The sequence below is a fragment of the Crocuta crocuta genome, unplaced genomic scaffold (genome assembly GCF_008692635.1).
Source record: "Crocuta crocuta isolate KB4526 unplaced genomic scaffold, BGI_CrCroc_1.0 scaffold110, whole genome shotgun sequence".
Classification (NCBI taxonomy): Eukaryota; Metazoa; Chordata; class Mammalia; order Carnivora; family Hyaenidae; genus Crocuta; species Crocuta crocuta.
In genome coordinates, this window is record NW_027527386.1 from 180994 (window position 1) to 200997 (window position 20004).

Here is a 20004-nt window from a genome sequence, read left to right on the forward strand (position 1 = left end):
TGGCAGTGTGACGGGTAACCACCAAGCACCCGCTGTCTCCCCAACGCCCCGGTGCCAAAGCACCTGGAATTTAAACCCGATCTTGGGAGAAACTGACTAACATGAAGCCTCCACCTCTTAGCAGAATCGGAGAGTAGAGAACGTCTAGCACAGAGAAGAAAAACCAAAGCAGAGTCACAGCTCTTGTGATCTGGAATCTGAGTGTAAATTTCGTTCCTGCCTCATGGGGGTCCCATTTCCTTCCTCGGGTCTTATTTTAAAGGCACAGGAAGATGATGAAGCTGGAAGGAGGGACGGGGGGAGGGCTTTCGTCGGGGCCCCATGTCGTCTCCCACCCTTCCCCACGCAGGTCGTCCTGAACGAAGGCAGCCCTTCCTTTCATCAATTTATTAAAAGCCGTTGCCTTGAGCCCCGCCTTCTCGAGGGACCCCAAGGGGAAATTGGTGTGTTATAAATTAACCCTGGCAGAACACCGGTCCCAGGGGCTCTGCCAGCTGGACGCCGGCCCTCCACCGTCCATCCCAGATGCTCAGCCCGCCGGGACCTGTCACAGCCCCTGGCCCTGCCTCCTGCTCGTCCCGGGCTCAGAGCCTGGAGTCTTTCCTCTTCTGGCCAATGTGCCAAAGCTCAGCAGTATTCAGAGTAATCCTCCTCCACATAGTTGGAGGGGAACCAGCCAACCTGGAAAGAGAGGAGGAAGTGGTCAGGACAGTCTCTGCACGTTCCCTGCTGCTCCCTCTCCCCTCAGGACCTTTGCCCCTGCCACACCTTCTACCTCAGAAAGTACATCCCCCAAAGGTACACATGGCCGACCCCCCTCACGCTGCCTTCCAGAGAGTTCTCTGTCATACGTCACCTCATTCATGAGGTCTTCCCGACCACCTCGTTTAAAATTGGAAACCCCTTGGGGCGCCTGGGTGGCTTAGTCGGTTAAGCGCCCGACTTTCGCTTAGGTCATGATCTCGCGGTTCGTGGGTTCGAGCCCCGTGTCGGGTTCTGTGCTGACTGCCAGCCCGGAGCCTGGAGCCTGTTTCAGTCCGTGACTCCCTCTCTCTCTGACCCTCCCCTGCTCACGCTGTCTGTCTGTCTGTCTGTCTCTCTCTCTCCTAGAAATAAATAAAAATATTAAAAAAATAAAATAAAATAAAATTGGANCTCCCGTTTATTTTATTCATTAGATTCCCAAGAGCCTACAATAGTTCCTGGCACACAGGAGATGCTTAGGAAATATTTTTTAAAACTTTTTAACATTTATTCATTTTTAACACAGAGAGAGACAGAGCATGAATGGGGGAGATGCAGAGAGAGAGGGAGACACAGAATCCAAAGCAGGGTCCAGGCTCTGAGCTGTCAGCACAAAGCCTGATGCAGGGATCGAACTCACAGACTGTGAGATCATGACCTGAGCTGAAGCGGGACGCTTAACCGACTGAGCCACTCAGGTGCCCCAATAAATATTTCTTAAAAGGATGGATGGATGGATGGATGGATGGATGGATGGATGGATGGAGGGATGGAGGGATGGATGGGTGCTGCATGGATGGGTAGACGGATGGATGGATGGGTGGGTGGATGGGTTTGTGGATGGATGGGTGGATGGATGGGTGGGTGGGTGGATGGAGGGATGGAGGGATGGAGGGAGGGATGGAGGGATGGATGGATGGATGGGTGGGTGGGTGGATGGGTGGTGGATGAATGGATGGGTGGGTAGATGGATGGGTGGATGGATGGGTGAGTGGATGAATTGATTATAGCCCAGACCTTCCCATATACCCCCAAAATGTTCTCTCAAACCCAATTGTCCTCCGCTGCACACTGAACTTACCTTCTACAATTCTTAACAAAAAACTGCTCACCTAAGCAATATCCAGGCTGTTTTTTCACGTATGTTCCCCCCTGGTAAAACATAAGCTCCTGACCAATGTCCTTATCTCCATTCAACAAATATTTTTGAGAAACCATTACAAGCAAGGCAGTATTATAGAGACTAGGAATTAATTCATGGATAAAATAAAGAAGACTGTCTGCCTTTGTGAGACAAATAATAAGAACCAGGTAGAAACAGACTTTTTTGTTTGTTAGAGGTCCCTCCTGACAGTCTGAAATCAAGCAGGCAAAAAAAAGCACAAAAGGCAAAAGTGGTCAGTTCCAGTTATACCTCTTCATGCATTCAATATTTATATGCCAGGCACCGTTCAGGCAGTGGTGACACTGTAGTTAACAAGATAGACAAAAATCTCTCCCTCCGTGTCCCCCAAACATGCCAACTACTCTCTTACCTCAGGGCCTTTCACATGCTAGTCTCTCTGCCTGGAATACTTCCCACCACCGCCTGTATGACGCTCTCACCTGGCTAATGTTACTCATCCTTCAGGGAAAGCCTTGGCTTCTCAGAAGTGCCTCTGACCAGCTCCCATCCTGCCCTGTGATTCTCCATCTCAACCCTGACCACTCAGCGTTGTACCTGCTTGGTTACAAGTCTATTGTCTTCACTAGACTATGAGTTTCATGAGGGCAGTGACTGTACCGCATTCATTTTTGTCTCCTCAGCACCCAGAAGAATGCCCAATACATAGTAGGTGCTCAGCAAATAAATGCAAGTTACATAAATGAATGAAATCGCTATGTCCTTTCCTCCCCTCTGACCAGGGAAGCCCTCCACATGAGCCCCTCCCCACCTGCTCCATTCCACAATTCCGGTACACTTGCACTATGGCCTCACCCCCATGCCCTTTCCCCAAGCGGCCAAGCTACACCCCAACTCACCCGGCCATAGATCTCCCCTCGCCACCAGCCTTGCTGCCCCTTCTTGTTAAGGATCTTGATGATGTCACCCTCCTTCAGGGACAGCTCCGATCGGTCCCGGGCACAGAAGTCATAGCGTGCTTTGGCTGTGCCAAAATATTTGGTGCTTCCTGCTGTGTAGGGGAGAGCAGAGGTGGATAATGGGCCTGGAGCAGATGCCCACCCGCCATCTGGGGACAGTCTGCTCTCTGGAAGGTAACACAAGGATGAAGAGTCCCTTACTGCTTCTTTGTGCAGAGTATTAGGTGCCCTGTGCTCTGAGGGGACACAATTATACTTCTAGAATCATCTTTCCAGGCCAACCAGTATCAAATTTAGAAAATAATGCCATTTATTCATTTTTTAAAATGGTTTCTCTATGTTTATAATGAGAGAAACAGAGGAAAGATATGGAAAAATTCATTTTAGGCTGTTAATATTAATTACCCTGAAGAGGACCAAAGGCAGAAAAAGAGGAGGAATAGAAGAAAGATAAACAGGAGGCGGAAAAGACACAGAAAACTTTTCCTAGTAAAATATTAAGCAACATGTAGAATGTAAAATTAATTCGTAGTATTTCTGCAAGTGTGTTGAGATCCATATATACATTGGGGCAAATTGGCAATGTGCAGACAGATACAAACATTTATTTCATTGGGTGATGCGGATCCTACAATAAGGATTGAAGTCCTGATGTTAGGTTGATGTTGCTTTTTCAAAAATGTCATATTTTAACAATAACTAATTTTTAAATCCCTCTTTAAAAAAAAAAAATCTGGATGTATAAGTATCCCAAAGCTGCACCACCGCTGCCTGTGTAGACAGCCATGTGTCTTTTCTGAGAAATGTACTTCAGGATGCACTCCAGCAAAATGAAATTTGAATCAGAGTAAGGAATTGTAAAAAATAAAGAAAAATGTGGAAAACAAGAAATACAGATGCAGATCAAATAATTCTTGATACTGTATTTGAGAAGTCAAATGCAATCATTAAGAAAGAATTCCTTAAACATATGTCATAATTATTTTAATTCATAGCGACTGTATCCAACATCCCATATAATGTCATTGAACCCATGGGTGAGAGAGGCCAAGGAGAGAGAAGGGTGTGCTGAAGCTCTCGCCTTTTTGTGGGAGAAGGTTATATAGATACAAAAATATGGGCTTACAAGGTGCAGGTGAGGACTCTGGTGGTTCCTGGTCTCTTCATCTCCCCAAATACAAAAGTCACCTCCACCCCACCTTCCCACCCAAGCAAATGAATACCTTAAGAGCAAAGGGACAGGCTAGTGTGAGAAGGAGTTCCCTCTGTTGAACAGAGCTGACCTCTGCACGCCCACAGGCATGTCCATAGCGCCCCAACCTGCCCTCTACAACAGGGAGGAGCAGGGGCTGCAGGCCCCCAGCCTGAGACCTCTACCTGGTGGTTTGCTGATGGCTCTCTTCTCGGGCTCCTTGAAGGGGAACTGCAAGGTGGTGTCCAGTGACTTGAAGCAATCCTTCAGGGAATTCTGCTGGTAAAACTCCACCAGCTCCTGGAAGGACAGTGGGAAGGATGTCCTGCCTGCCAGTGGGCCAGCCCGTGAGGGGCCAGGGCTCGAACGAGGAATAGCTAAGTCCTCCCCCTCTGGCCTCCCTGGCAAGTGACTCCTAGCATGGACTGTTGACCATGATGGGGAGCTCATTCCCTTCCTGGCCAACCAGGACCGTTTTATGGGGAAGAGATCACACTGCCTAAAGCCAGTTCTCTCAATGGCCAATTCACTTCATAACAAGTTTACCAAATAACCAACTTGCCTGATCACCAGCTCACCAAAATCAACCCCCCTGTGGATGTCAAGAGTCTTACTTTTATAATTAATTATTATTGAACAGCTACCATGTGCTCGTCAGTGTGCAATCATACATCCTAATAACCATGAAAGGTGAATACATTCATGACTCCTCCATTTTAAAAATGAAGAAACTGAGTCACAGAGAACCCAAGTTCCTTGTCCAGGGGCTCACATCTGGAAAAGGGCAGATCCAGAACAGAGTCCTCTTGGGGAAGGGGCAGTAGAATATAGTAGCTAAGACAAAATAAAACATCTCTTGGTTTGGAGTTATAGATTCCAAAAATGCCAGTATCATGAAAGTAAAAAAAAAAAAAAAAATTTAGAAAGACTAGAAACTATTACAAATGAAAAGAGACTAAGGAGATATAAGCTAAATGCAATGTGTGATTCTTGATCATATCCTGGAGGAAAAAAAGAGCTATAAAAGATTTATTTGGGCAATCAGGGAGTTTGGAAAATGGACTGTACATTACATGATAATTTTGCACCAATGCTCAACTTCCTGGGCATGATAATTGATCCGGTGATGAGGTACAAGACTGTCTTCGCTCTTATGGATATTCAAGCTAAAGTATTTTTGGATGAAGGGTCTTGACATCTGCAACTTACTCATATACAGCACAATAAATGTGTGTAGTGGGGGGAGGGATTCACAGAGAGGGCATAAAAGAGGTAGAATATTAACAATTAGCAAATCCACACGAAAGATTCACAGATGTTCATCTCACTATTGCAGTAACTTTTTGGAAACTTTTCAGAAATAAAAAAAAATGAGGAGAAAAATCTTCAGGAATAAGTTTAGGAGGAAAAAAATTGTGGAATAAATGAATAGTTCCTAGCCTTTTAGGCAGATAAGGATCCATCTGAGGATCGAATGAAATCTGAGACTCTCGCCTCCAAGAAAAACACATGCAGGTGCGTGCAAAACTCGAGATGTTCTTCCAGAGGGCCCAAAGCTCTTTTGGGATCCACAGACCGTAGGTAAGATCCATGCGTCTTAGACCCAGGGGCTTAAAATGTCTAAAAGATTGTCCAAAATTACGAGGCACCAAACATAAACAGAAACACTTGGCAGGCATTTGAATTCTCAGTAAAAAGATCGTTGAATATATGAGGCAAAGCTAAGCCTTGAAACAAGAGCAAGGCTCTTCTGTGATACGAGGTAAGGACAGAACATCAGTTCACCTGCGTGTGGAATGGAATGTCCCCCAGCAACTTAAGGGGATTCACTGGGGTCCTCTCTACGGCATGTGCTCAGTAAATGCTCATTGCTATTCATCATCACCATCATCATCATCATCGGCCATGAGGGGAATGAGTTGAAAGCCAATTGCTCTACAGTGTATTCTGAGAGGCTTCTCTGAGTGTGTGAAGGGGGAGGGGGGGGTGCCAGAGTTTCAGGGAGGGCCCTGCCTAGATGCTGGGAGGCTGGGGTTAGGGTAGATTGGTCCTTACCGTAAGCCCCCGGAAAGCCTTCTTCTCTGTAATCCGGTACAATCCTTCTGCTGTCATGATTTTAATGTGTTTGACCTCAACATTAAACCTGGAAGCAGTGAGAGAGAGGCCGGCGTGGTCACTGAGGGATGGGCCCTGAGGATGGGAACTCAAACTCATCCGTCCCCTGCTGGGTCTCAGCCCCAGGCTACACACCCCCAACCATGGAAGACGCAATCTTGACAACTTCAGGGAGGGAGAGACCACTGAAGCCCAAAGACTGAAGAAGCTGTCTTCTGCTGCCCCAACGGGATCCCTTCCCTGGGCCCTCTGCTGCTCTCAGTCTTCATTTCTTCCTCTGTATATAGGAATCACCTTCCCTGATTCAGAGGGTTGTTGAGAAGTCACAAAGATCTTGTAAAGAAAGCCACGTTGTATAACAGAGAGGATGAGATCTGTGCTTCCCCCAGGACGAAGGACCGAGAATCTACAGGATGGGAAAAGGGACCCATTTCCACCAACATGGCGGACCACAGACCAGTAGGGGCATGGAAGTGATACTCACATCTGCCAACACAGAAAACTAGACAACAATAACAACAACAACGAAAATCTGACTATAGAAAACCAGAAATGATGAGGGGGGAAAAATGCTGAGCTCTCAAAAAAGTAAGGGAAATTCCCAGTCGCCAGAAATGAGGTTGAAACTAAAAACCAAGCTGATTGCATGAACTGCTACCCTACAGGGTTTGCTGATCTTGGTCACCAAGTATCTTATGCCTTGACGACCCCACAGAGACATGGGATGAGTTACTGGGTCCATGGAGGTGGAAAGTTAGCGGTGAGACCCGCCCACACCCCATAACCCTGGACTTTCAAATGCTACATCTTCTAGAAAAACCACCCATTGCTCAGGGAGTCAATAAGAAAGGTCTGTCTCAGACTCAACACAGAAAAATCACCCTTGCGAATTCAGAACCTTACACCTGCCCTCATTCATGCAGGTTTTGGGGTTTGAACTGAAACCACATGTACAGTCTGGGAAACTAATGAATTAACCTAAAAATAAATTCACCTGTTGGTGATCCCAACAGAAGCAAATGCAAAATCTCTGCAGACCCAAGCAGCAAAAGATTCCCACCGGGAAAGCCCCACCCAAGATCACAAGACAAAATTTCAGGGGTGCCTGGGGGACTCAGTCGGTTAAGTGTCCGACTCTTGATTTTGGCTCAGGTCATGATCTCACAGTTTGTGGGATCGAGCCCCACGTTGGGCTCTGTGCTGACAGCGTGAAGCCTGCTTGGGATTCTCTCTCTCCCTCTCTCGCTCAGCTCCTCTCCCTGCCTCAATAAATAAACTTAAAAAAAAAAAAAAGACGAAATTACAAAACCAACCAGGAAACGAGTCATCGTGAGTGAGAAACTGTGTACAACAGACCGGCATGAGCAAAGGGACCTGTGAACCTTGGGTCTAGATGGCATTTCTGACTCTTGCTAGGATGTGCTAAATGTCTTTTTCTTGTAGGCTGTCAGTCAAGTAAAAGGAAGAAGACGGATAAAAACACCCAGGACGCCGCAGGGCTCAGTGAGAGATGGCTGTCAGGGCAGTACATTCCCTTCCTCCCAGGCTCCTCCCTCCAGCACCCAAATCACGGGGTTGGGGGCGGGGGGTGAGGAGTTACTTAATGCTGATGGCAAATTCCGCGGAGTCCTTCACCCTCTGCCGCACCAAGAACGTCCCATCCGAGCGGTTGGTGAGGATACTTTCTGCCCCGGCGCGCTCCATGGGGNTTGTAAGTAGGTGACAGTCCCAGGACAGGCTGCTTCAAAATGGGCCACTTTGGTGTGAAGACTCTTTTGGGTTAAAACACAATCAAAACTCTTTACCCTCCCCCCCCACCCCCAAAAAAAACTGCCCAAAAAGAATTCAGACAGAGGAGATGCTCAGGGCAAAGAGCTGTCACAGACACATGCGTTGGTCTATTAACGAAGTGCCGTGGACACAGAAACCTAGCAAGTCCTGTTTGAGCAAATCCTCTGTGACCCATGGCTTGAGGGGCCCAGCAAACAATGTGCACCAAAGATTTTCTCTTCTTCATCTTCCAGAGAAGGGCATTCCTTCCCTTTGAAGTCCCAGACCCCTGCCCCCTCTCCTTAGTTCAGAACGACACCTATGCCTCCGTTTGCCCGGCTGTCTTGGGATTTCCATGTCTGTGTGGTTTCGCCGCACATACAAAACTCAGCTGGACTTTTCTCCTTAGTCTGTGTCGTGTCTCTCTGACTGTCAGTTCCACTAGAAGGGCCTTGGAGGGGACGGGAGCTCTGCTCCCTGACATGCCCTTCTGTAGTGAACTGGTCATCTCCTAAGTAACCCGTCCTCCTGCGTTCTGGCGGTTTGTGTTCGCACACTGTCCACACCGGGGACGGGGCTGTGGGCACCTCCAATTTGCAGCTGGTCGGTGGGACTGGAGACGGGCAGTCTCCCGGGAACCGACCCCTAAGCTGTGGGGTCTGCCGTCCTCTCCAGGTGGGCCGTGCTGGGAATGAACTGAATCCTCGACAGGCGGCTGAGCCGGGGGGATTACAGAATTGCTTGGATGTGGGGGGAAACCCACACATTCGGCTGAGAGTGTGAGAATAGAAAAGTGGTTGTTTCCCCTTTAATCTGGAACTTGGCGTGACTGGGACACACAAGTTTACCGCATCCCTCTGTTCGCCCATCTCTGTGGTCACCAGGACAGAATCTGGGCCAGGAGAGTGAGACACTCCTTCGGTACCAACTGTGAAGAGGGAGCCCAAATACTCCACCAGCAAGACAAATGCCAGCAAATGAAGTAAGGGGTATTTTGATGCGATGCTTTAAAAAATCGAAATGATTGCCAAAAGCAGCCGGAAAGGGAGCGAGGAGCTGCCCCGCGGATGGATCCCAAACACAGGATGCTCAGAGAAGAGAACCAGACACAAAAGGCCACTCCGTGTGTGGTCTGTGGGTGTGAAACGTCCAGAACAGGCACGTCCACAGACAGGAAGGGCTTAGAGGTGGGGGCCGGGGGCCTCCTCACACCCTTCCAGGCCCGGTGACCGCACCCCAGCAGGGGAGGGCAGAGCCCGGGTCTGAATCCCGGCTCTGCTACTTGTCTGCTCTGGGACCCTGGGAACTGATTTTACCACTCAGAGCCCCAATTTCCTCTTTGAAAAAAAGGAAGATCAAACTACCCTCCGCCGAGGACCTTCCTAACCAAACGTGGCTGGTGCGCTTCATATGTACTTGGCACCATGACTTTCATGAGGCAGCAAGGTCGGGCTCTGGGGTCGGGCTCCGTCCCACCTCCGTCCCTTCCTCACTGTGTGACATTGAACAAGTCACTTCCCCTTCTCTGGGCCTCGGTTTCCTCCTTCTTTCCCAAAAGGGAAGAGTTGTAGCAAGGGGCTGGTATGAAAATTCAATGTGCTCATTATAGTACTGAAATAGCCGCTATAAAAATGGTCCCGGGGTTGCATCACCTAGGAAGCCAGTGATCGTAAATGCACTGTTCTTTCACCAGCTGTTATGAAATAAAAACTACTACTTATAAAAGTAGGCAGAACATTGATATTCCATTGACTGTAAGAGCCATTCCAATGTGAGAGATGTTAAATCATAAAAAAAAAAGGTACATTTTAGAATTGATGAAAGGTCATCATAACAAGATGGCCACAATAATAATAGACCGAATCGAATAACGGATAATAAAGTGCTTCTGTGTGCCAGGCACAGGACTAAGCCCTTCGCAGGTAACAGCCCTATGAAGCAGATGTTGGTATTAATCTATTTGCCAGAAAGGAAAGCTGAAGCACAGAGAGGTTGACTTACTGGCCCAAGGTCACACAGTTGGGAAATGTTGGACTCAGGATTTGAGCCCCATCAGTGGGATCTAGAAGTAACACTGTAAACATTCATCCCTCACTTCTCTACGTGCAACATGTGCTCAAAAAACGGGGGCGAAGGGGGCTCCTTGGGGGCTCAGTCAGTTCAACGTCCGACTTCGGCTCAGGTCATGATCTTGTGGTTTGTGGGTTTGAGCCCCGCGTCAGGTTCTGTGCTGACAGCTCGGAGCCTGGAGCCTGCTTCGGATTCTGTGTCTCCCTCTCTCTCTGTCCCTCCCCCATCATGCTCTGTCTCCCTCTCTCAAAAATAAACATTAAAAAAAAAAAAAACAGGCTAGGTGTTTAAAAAAAAAACAGGGGCGATGGGCTGCTGTTAACATCACCTCCCTCATTTTCCTTCCAGTGAGACCCTAATCTCCCAAAGTCAGGGACCTGCTTTTGTTTGCCGGCTCCTCAGCAGCCCTGGACCCAGGGCTCGATCCAGCAGTCAATGCCCAGAGTTCAAAAGCTGAGTAAGATATTTGGTTTGGAGGCCCCTTCCGTGCCCAGCTGGGGAACCCACCCCAGAGGGCCCCGGCTGAAAATAAGAAAGGTAGTTCCACTCACCAGAGATGAACAGTCAGGTCCTGAGGGGGGCCCTGGGGACACAGAGACTGAGACTTAGGGTAAAGAGCCCAGGTTAGCAACAGATGGCAGGTATTTCAGCCATTCCCTCATTCTCTCTGCCTTCATTCACGGAGTGCCCATTATATATCAGGCACTGGAGACACAGCCTCAGCATCTAATGGGAGACACTGGTCCCCTTCCAATCAGGGTCGTCCAGCCACTGTTTTAGCGTGACCCTTAAGTTAAGAACGGATTTTACATTTTTAAATGGTTGACAAAAGTCAAAGGAAGAATAATGTTGCCCGGCATGTGAAGATGGGGTGAAAGGCACGTGCCAAGGCCCAGAAATTCAGTGTAATGGCCACGCTCACTCATTCACACATCGTCTGTTGCTGCTTTTGCACTACTTTGGCAGAGGTGAGAAGTCACAAAAGAGAGCATCTGACCTGCCAACATGAAAATCGATTTTATCTATTTACAGAAAGTCCAACCCCTGGTCTAAATGAAGGTAAAAGTGCACACATTCACCACATTAGGGTGACTATTGTAAAAAAGAAAAAACAAATAAAAACAATAACAGAAAAATAACAAGTGTTGGGAAGGATATAGGGAAATTGGAAACCTTATTGCATTACTGGCAGAAATGTGAAATGGTACAGCTGCTAAGGAAAACAGATGGTGGGTCTTCAAAAATTAAAAATATGGGCATCTGGGTGGCTTAATTGTTTGAGCATCTGACTCCTGATTTCGGCTCAGTTCATGATCCCAGGGTCGTGAGATCGAGTACTTCACTGGGCTCCGTGCTGAATGTGAAGCCTGCTTGAGATTATCTTTCTCTCTCTCTCTGCCACTCTCTGCCACTCATGCTCTCTCTCTCTCTCAAAAAAAAAAAAGAAAAAGAAAAGAAGAGAAGAGAAAAGGAAAGAAAAGAACAAGTGTTGGGAAGGATTTAGGGAAATTGGAAACTTAATTGCATTACTGGCAGAAATGTGAAATGGTACAGCTACTATGGAAAACAGATGGTAGTTCCTCAAAATCTAAAAATAGAATTACCATATGACCCAGTGATTCCTCTTCTGGGTATCTACCCAAAAGAATTAAAAATGGGGATTCAAAGAGATATTTACACATCCATGTTCATAGCAACATTATCCACAATCGCCAAAAGGTGACATGTCCATCAACAGATGAACTGATAAACAAAACGGGGTATGTACACACAACTGAATATTATTTAGCCTTAAAGAAGAAGGACATTCTGACACCTGCTACGATATGGGTGAACCTTGAAAACATTATGCTCAGTGCAAAAGCTGGTCTCAAAAGGACAAATACCACTCCTCTGAGGTCCCTAGAAGAGTCAAGTTCATAGAGACAGAAAGTAGATGGGGGAGCTGGGGCTGGGGGAGGGGTGCAGTTGGTGTTTCAGCTTTGCAGGATGAAAAGAGTTCTGGAAACAGATAGTGGAGATGGTTATACAATACGAATGTACCAAATGCCACTGAACTGTATACTCAAAAATGGCTAAGATGGTAAATTTTATATTATGTGTGCTTCACCATCATTTGAAAAATAGTAACAATACAGAGCGCCTGGGAGGACTCAGTCAGTTGAGCATCTGACTTCAGTTCAGGTCATGATCTCACAGTTTGTGGGTTCGAGCCCCACGTCTGGCTCTGTGCTGCAGTGTGGAGCCTGCTTGGGATTCTCTCTCTCTCCCTTTCTCTCTGTTCCGCCCTGACTTGCACTCTTTCTCAAAATAAAAAATATATATAAATTTAGAAAAAATAAAACAAAAATATGGGGCACCCGGGTGGCTCAGTTGGTTGAGTGTCCGACTTTGGCTCAGGTCATGACCTTGCGGTTCATGAGTCTGAGCCCCACATCCGGCTCTGTGCTGACACCTCAGAGCCTGGAGCCTGCTTTGGATTCTGTGTCTTCTGCTCTCTCTGCCCCTTCCCTGCTTGTGCTCTGTCTCTCTCTCTCTCAAAAATAAACATTAAATAATTTTAAAATATAAAACAAAACTAAAAATAGTAATAGAAAGAAATGAGGAACTATCACCTCTATCTAGTTCTGAGATATCGCCCCAAAAGAAAACTCATAGTATATCACCCATTAAACAGTCCAGAAGTCCCCCACTTCCAATATCTGGGAAGCACCAATCCATTTTCTGTTCCTATGGATGTACCTATGTGAGATATTTCACGTAAATGAAGTGATTACAAAATGTACTATATACCCCTGAAATGTGCACTTTTAAATGGTTAATTTTATGTTTTTCAATTTCAGCTCAATTTTTTAAAGGGGAAAAAAAGAACAAAATAGTCTACGCGCAAGAGGAAAAGATCCCAAGATATATTAAGGGGCAAGCAGGGGGCTGCACAATAGTATTAAATCTTCTGAGTAAATCGTGGGGAAGTGAGAATCGCTATTTGTAATCTATTTGTATGTGCATTAAGAAATTCCAGACAGACACACAGAAAACAAATATAATAGTAGCTATCTTGTAAGGTAGGTGGGACCAGGAAGATGGAATCCTCGAGTAGAAAGGGGAATTGTCATTTTTTCTGTCTTTTCTCAGAGACTTCATTGTCACGAGAGAGAAGGCAGTACATTTGGAGGCAGAAATTGGAGACAAGCCCAGATCTTGGCTTCTGAATGCCATGTCCCACTGAAGGCACCAGGGCTCCTTGGAAAAACAATGGATTCCAAGATTGAGGCATGGAAAGTACAAGGTAAGTCTGGGTTTGTGCCAGAAAATAAGGAACGGCTCAGAGCATGACGGGGACATATCAAAAGGACACATGAGCCAGTCTGACAGGCTCCCTGCTGCCCAAAACTGAGAAAATTTTAAAATAAGAATCCAGGAGCATTGCCTGAGTAACATACATGCATATATACCTGATTGATTAGCAATTAGACAGACACCTACATAGAATCACAGATGCTTGATACATAGATAGGTACATAGATTGATACATAAATGATTGATGGATATACAGAGACACAGATAGATATATAGATGGCCATTAGATACATAGACGCCTGATTGACAGGTTGATTGATTAATTGCTAGAATAGGAGACAGCTCATCCTTACATCTGCTAATAAACTTGGACTTGGACAGAACAAAGAAGTTGAAAATGCATAGCTCCATGGGGGAGAAACCTCTAAGACTCCAGGCCACAAAAGAAAAAAAAAAAATCTCTAAAAGACAATTTAAGGGAAGCTGTCAAAATTTAAATAATGTCTACAGATTAAATCATACTATCGTGTCAAGGTCAAGTGTCAAATGGTTGTTAAAATCTTGCTATAGTTATGTAAGAAAAGGTTCTTGTTCTTTTTTAAAATTTAAAAAAAAATTTAATGTTTTATTTATTTCTGAAAGAGAGAGACAGCATGAGCGGGGGAGGGGCAGAGAGAGAGGGAGACACAGAATCTGAAACAGGCTCCAGGCTCTGAGCTGTCAGCATAGAGCCTGACGTGAGGCTTGAACCCACGAACTGTGAGATCATGACCTGGGCCAAAGCCGGACGCTTAACTGACTGAGCCACTCAGGCGCCCCAAAAAGTTCTTATTTTTAGGAGGTATTTAAGGGTGATGGGAAAATATATCTGTAAACTTACTTTTAAATGTCTCGTAACTTTTTAAAATAAAGTAAAATGTGCAGAGAAAGCAAATAAGAGAGTAAAAGGGACACAATGTGGCAGCTGGCGAATCTGGGAAAGGCTACTTGGAGTTGCTTGCATGGCTCCAGCCACCTTTCTAGAAGTCTGAAATGATACAAAAATCAAGCAACAGATGGGAGTTTCCCTCTGCAGGTTCCCATTTGGGCTGCGAAGCAGGCAGAGGGGTATCTGTAGGGAGGGGAGAGGTCTGGGAAGAGTGGGAGAGACCTGAGGTCATCACAGAGCAGGGGCTGGGTGAGCAGAGACCCGGCACGGGTGTCCACAGGGGCTGGGGCAGGCAGCCCGATGGGCAGCATTCGCTGCCTCTGAAAGGAAGCCAGGGCCTGGCCAGCCTTCTGGCAACCCCTGACCTTCTCCAGTAAGGAGAGACCTTCATCCAACAAGAATCCAGAGGGAGAGGATTGGTCATCATTCTTCTTGTGCTCGCCCCCCACTCGGCTCAGTCGGCATGTTAGGCGGAAAGAGGGGTTTGGGAATGACTTGCCCTGATGGACAGCCCCTCGCTATCTCAGGGGTGTTACTTCAAGGCTTCCCACCCTCGCAGGACCCTCTTCCAGACCCGCTTGCCCTCGCTCCATCCAGATTTGAGGAACTTACATGCACGTACGGCTTGACTCTATTACAGGGAAACCAGCCAACTTCATTGGTAGCCGTATTCCTGCCCTAAAAATCCGGGAGGGAAAGACATGGACAGAGAAGTTACTTGCATTCATGTATGTGTGTGTGTGTGCGCGCGCGTGTGTGTGTGCTCATCTTTGCACACAATGGCCAACTGCCTATCCATCTATCTCTCTGTGGCCTGCATGACCCACAGAGTTCCAGCCACTATCAACCTCCTGGGAAGACGGCCAGCTCAGAAGGGCCGGCCCAGCCCTAGAAATCCTTTCCCCAGACGCCTCCCCTTCCCAGGACTGCCTACGCCCATGACCCCACACTCAGATCCTTCTCCATCATCCGACATCCCAGCCAGTACCTCCCACCAGTTCTGCTCGGCCTCAGCCTTGGTGAGCTCCACAATGTCCCCAGGGTTGAGCCGTAGAAAAGGTCCAATGGCTCCAGGCGGAGGAGGCAGCCCATAGTATTCCTGACACACCTCCATCTTGGGCAGGCCTGGAGGGGAGGGAAGATGGCGGCTCAGTGCGGTTGGTGGTCAGGGATCTTCAAACCTGAGTCTCATCTCCCACCAGGACGGCGAAAATCAGAGACCAAAAGAGACGAACCCTCGTGTGCACCGGGAGTCCTAGACAGGCTTTCTTCACAACAGCCCCAAACTGAAGACAACCCAGTGGCCTCAATGGAATGGATGAACTGGGTGTGATACAATCATACAATGGAATATGACACAGCAGTGAACAAACTGCCGTCAGAAACAACCATCTCAGTGAGTCTCACCAACATGACACTGACTTAAGAAGCAAGACACAGGAAGAGGACCACATGGTTTCATTTTTATGAAGTTCAAGGAAAGGCAAACTAATCTATGATGTTAGGGGTCTGAGTGGTTCTCTCTGAGAGCCAGGTGGCGTACTGAGCGGAAGTGCTGACTGGTAAAAGCTTGTGTGGCAGAGGAGTTCAATAATCTCTCCTGTCCAGCAGGGCGGTCATTAGCCAGAGGCGGTGAGCGAGAACTCGCAATGTGGCAAATGTGGCTGAGTCCAGGAGCTGTAAGGTCATTTAAATTAATTTCAATTTGCATTGGTCGGTGTGGTTCTAGAATTCAGTGAAATGTCCCATACCTTGATCTGCGTGGTGGTTACAGGGGTAGAAATTCATGGAGACATGTAGTTAAGATTTGCTCACTTTATACACCTTACAGTATGTATTTTCTATCTCAAAGATTATATACATATAATGGATATGTATAAGTGTGTGTATTAATACATAGATATGCATAAATATAAACATAAAATATACACACACTTATTTTTCTAAATGTTTATCTATTTATTTTTGACAGAGAGAGAGCAGGGGAGGGGCAGAGAGAGAATCCCAAGCAGGTTCCGCACTGTTAGCATAGAGCCCGATGTGGGGCTTGAACTCACAAACCGTAAGATCATGACCTGAGCCAAAATCAAGAGTCAGACACTTAACCAACTGAGCCACCAGGTGCCCCTACACACATACACACACTTATAAATATTTCCCCTTATTGAGGACATTTGCGTTGTTTCTGGGTTTTGGCAAATAAAGCTGACATACGTTTTTGTATAAAACTGATTATACAATGCATATTAATCTACATATAATTGTATATACATTTCTCCTATTGAGATCATTTGTTTCTAATTTTTTTATTTCAAATAAAGCTGATATATCTATATCTAGCTATAGATATAGACTATAGATACCTATAGATCTTTGGTATTGACATCTATATATGAATATAGATAAGGATAGATAAGAGATATGAGTCTTCAAAAAACTAACAATAGAACTCCCCTAGGACCCAGCAATAGCACTGCTAGGAATTTACCCAAGGGATATAGGAGTGCTGATGCATAGGAGCACATGTACCCCAATGTTCATAGCAGCACTCTCCACAATAGCCAAAACATGGAAAGAGCCTAAGTGTCNTTGACAATAAACTATTTGTAAAAAAATAAATAAATAAAAATAAAATTAATGTGCTATAAAAAAGAGATCTGAGCCTTTACACTGACTCGATATGATTATGAGCAAAGGGTTTACTTCCTCAGCCACACCAAACTATTCTCACGTCTTTAATGCTGCCTGCCCTCCCCCGCCGCCCACTGCCTCCTAGCCTTTGCACATGCTATTTCCTCTGCCTGGAATACCTCTGCCCTCCTCCTCACCTGTCTAACCCCTTCATCCATCGAATGTCCACCTAAATATCTCCCCCTCTGAGAAGCCTTCCCTGCAGGCTCTGATTCATCAAGTCCCCCAGGTTTTATGGTTCCAGAAAATCCTCTACTTTGCCCACTACAGTGTAATGTCTTAACGAAAGTCTGCCCCTCACTACCAGTCCGAGGGCTTCTGGAGGGTGAGAGGCACATCCTTTGCCCCAGATGACAACGTATACAGTAGACCCCGAACACAAGGCACTCATCCCTGCTGGGATGCCACGAAGTTCATTAACATAGGAATGAGTCCGTGCCCTCCGCTTCCGCATCCTCAAGGTGGGAGCTCTCTGCTGAACCCATAGATTAGGATAAGATTCTGTGGCACGGAATGAAGAGGAGAGGAGGTAAGAACCATCAGAGGTGTGCCTAGCGGCTAAGCCTTTAGGAGTCGGGGAGCAAGGAGAAAGAGGCGGCAAGGAAGAAAAACTGGGTGGTGAAAAAGCATCTTTACAGGGATGGCTACCGCTCCGTGCATTCTCTTCCCAGAGTCTGAGCGAAGCAAGGAAAGAATTTGAGTTAGTTATTTATATTTTTTATAATTTTTTAAATGTTTATTTATTTTTGAGAGAGAGTGCGCAGAGGAGGAGGAGAGAGAGAGGGAGACACGGAATCGGATGCAGGCTCCAGGCTCTGAGCACAGAGCCTGACACGGGACTCGAACCCACAGATGTGAGATCATGACCTGAGTCAAAGTCAGACGCTTAACTGACTGAGCCCCCCAGGTGTCCTGAGTTAGTTATTTTTAAATTTCTTTCGGGTTTCTAGGACAAATGGATCACAGCTTGACAAGCAGGACCTTACATGATCATTAATATATCATTGATGAGATCTGGGGCAGAGCCCAGGTTTCCTCCTGCCCCACACAATGCCCACCCACCTCAGACTCACCCAGGTCATTCCGCTTTTTGTCCTGAGGTCGGCGATGTGGCTTATCCTGGAGGGAGACAGCAAAAAAGCAAGTGTGGCTACTAGGTCCAGCCTGGGGCCTCCTCAGCTCCTACGTGAGCACTCAGCAAAGGGCCACGCCCACTGCTGGGGTCTCCTGGGTCACCCTCCCTTACCCCCCATGATTTTTCATACAGAGAAAGGAGAATGGGGGTCTTACCTTCTTCATGGTTCCTGAAAAATCTATGGAGGGAAAAGGAGATAGTCAGGATGGGAAATCCCCCGCGCAGAACCAAGCCCACCTCCCTCTTCCGCTGCTGGTACCTTGCCCATGTCGGCCACATGCAGGGACCCTTCCCAGACACTCCTTGTGTGCAGGTGCCCGGCACCGATGACAGCGGTAGCCCTGATAGAAAGTGCCTCTGGGATGCCAAGGGGAGATTAAGGGAAGTCAGTGATGTTGACACAGCCAATCATTTTGCCAACAACGTGAAGGGTGCCCTTGGGATCTCTTTAGGGCAAGAGAGAGACGAAGAAGCTGAAGCTCAAGAGAGCTCCCACCTCCCCACTCAGGGGACAGCCAGCCAGAGAAGCCCCTCTTGGGAGGAAGAGCTGACCATGCCCAGGCCCACCCTCCCACAGCCCTACCTCAGCAGCATCTGACAAGCCTTGCATGACGTGGTCTCCTCAAAGGAGTACATCTGGAAGTCATGCCCGTTGGCAGTAGCGTTCTCAGGGTAGATGTTGGAGCTGGAGAGGGGAGAGAATTCCACATGATGGAATACTATTCAGACACACAAGGGAATGAAGTAGTGACACGTCCTGCCATTTGGATGTACCAGTGCCACCATATTGGATATGCTGCATAAACCACAGACCATACCTCCATCCATCCACCGATGGTCATTTGGGTGGAGACAGAGACCAGTTGGTGGTGGCCAGGGGCTGGGAGCAGGGGATGTGGGGACTGACTACCACATGGGTGCAGGGTTTCCTTCTGGGGGGGTGGAAATGTTTTGGAACGAGATAGAGGTAGCAGTTGCACAATATTGTGATGTACTAAATGCCATCGAATCATACACTTTAAAATAGCTAAATTTTCATTATGTGAATCTCATCCCAGGAAGACGAAGAAAGGGAGCCTGGGTGGATCTGTCAGTTTAGCATCTGACTCTTGATTTTGGCTCAGGTCACAATCTCACCATTCGTGAGATTGAGCCCCTCTTTGGGCTCTGTGCTGACAGTGCAGAGCCTGCTTGGGATGCTCTCTCTCCTTCTCTCTCTCTCTGCCCCTCCCTCACATACACCCTCTCTCTCAAAATAAATAAAATAAACATTAAGAAGGAAAAAAAAGGGTGCCTGGGTGGCTCAGTTGGTTAAGCATCCAACTTTGGCTCAGGTCATGATCCTGCAGTTTGTGAGTTTGAGCCCCATGTCGGGCTCTGTGCCGACAGCTCGGAGCCTGGAGCCTGCTTCAGATTCTGTGTCTCCCTCTCTCACTTCCCCTCCCCTGTTCACACTGTCTCTCAAAAATAAATAAATATTTTTTAAAATTTTAAAAAAAGAAGAAAAGGAGGAGGAGGAGGGGGAGGAGGGGTCCAGGCTCGTGGCTGAAGCTCACACTGGCATTCTGAGGAAGCAGACAGCACTAAAAGCCTATCCTTCCCATTTCCCAGATGAGGAAACAAGGTTCAGAGGAGCCCTACAGAATGGAGCACAGAATTGCCTCTCAGGCCCGGTCCATTGCAGCGTCCTCTGAGGACAGAAGGGTGGAGGAGGAGGGGGTCTCACATGGCCATCTCGAACTGCTCCATCCACTTCTTCTTCAGTTCTCGTGTCTTGAAGAACAGCTCATAGCCCTGGGAGCCTTGGTCCTCGATCAGGAGAAACATGTGAGTCCACTGCAGGGAAGGAGGGTTCAGAATGAAGGCGCCCAGTCTGCAGAGGACGGGGCCACACACCCTCTTCACCCCTACCCCTGTGGGGAGAAAAGGGTCAGGCTTATAACAGCCTCTCTGCCCCTAGGAGAACTGGGCATGGGT

The 20004-nt window shown here is 47.2% G+C and overlaps 1 protein-coding gene across 1 annotated transcript in view; it reads right to left on the bottom strand.

Moving 5' to 3' along the window:
* Positions 1 to 372: 372 nt before the first annotated feature.
* The window catches only part of VAV1 (vav guanine nucleotide exchange factor 1), a 46290-nt gene continuing 26658 nt past the window's right edge, over positions 373 to 20004 (bottom strand). Inside the window, exons 15-27 of the mRNA XM_077776114.1 lie at positions 19754 to 19863; positions 18611 to 18712; positions 18287 to 18384; positions 18183 to 18205; positions 17966 to 18011; positions 15190 to 15326; positions 14814 to 14879; positions 10523 to 10556; positions 7734 to 7848; positions 6074 to 6161; positions 4204 to 4318; positions 2767 to 2918; positions 373 to 681 (exon numbers count right to left, since the gene is read on the bottom strand). Of these exons, the coding sequence (XP_077632240.1) occupies positions 628 to 681; positions 2767 to 2918; positions 4204 to 4318; positions 6074 to 6161; positions 7734 to 7848; positions 10523 to 10556; positions 14814 to 14879; positions 15190 to 15326; positions 17966 to 18011; positions 18183 to 18205; positions 18287 to 18384; positions 18611 to 18712; positions 19754 to 19863 (1140 nt within the window). The 3' untranslated portion in view covers positions 373 to 627. The remainder of the gene's footprint in view (positions 682 to 2766; positions 2919 to 4203; positions 4319 to 6073; positions 6162 to 7733; positions 7849 to 10522; positions 10557 to 14813; positions 14880 to 15189; positions 15327 to 17965; positions 18012 to 18182; positions 18206 to 18286; positions 18385 to 18610; positions 18713 to 19753; positions 19864 to 20004) is intronic.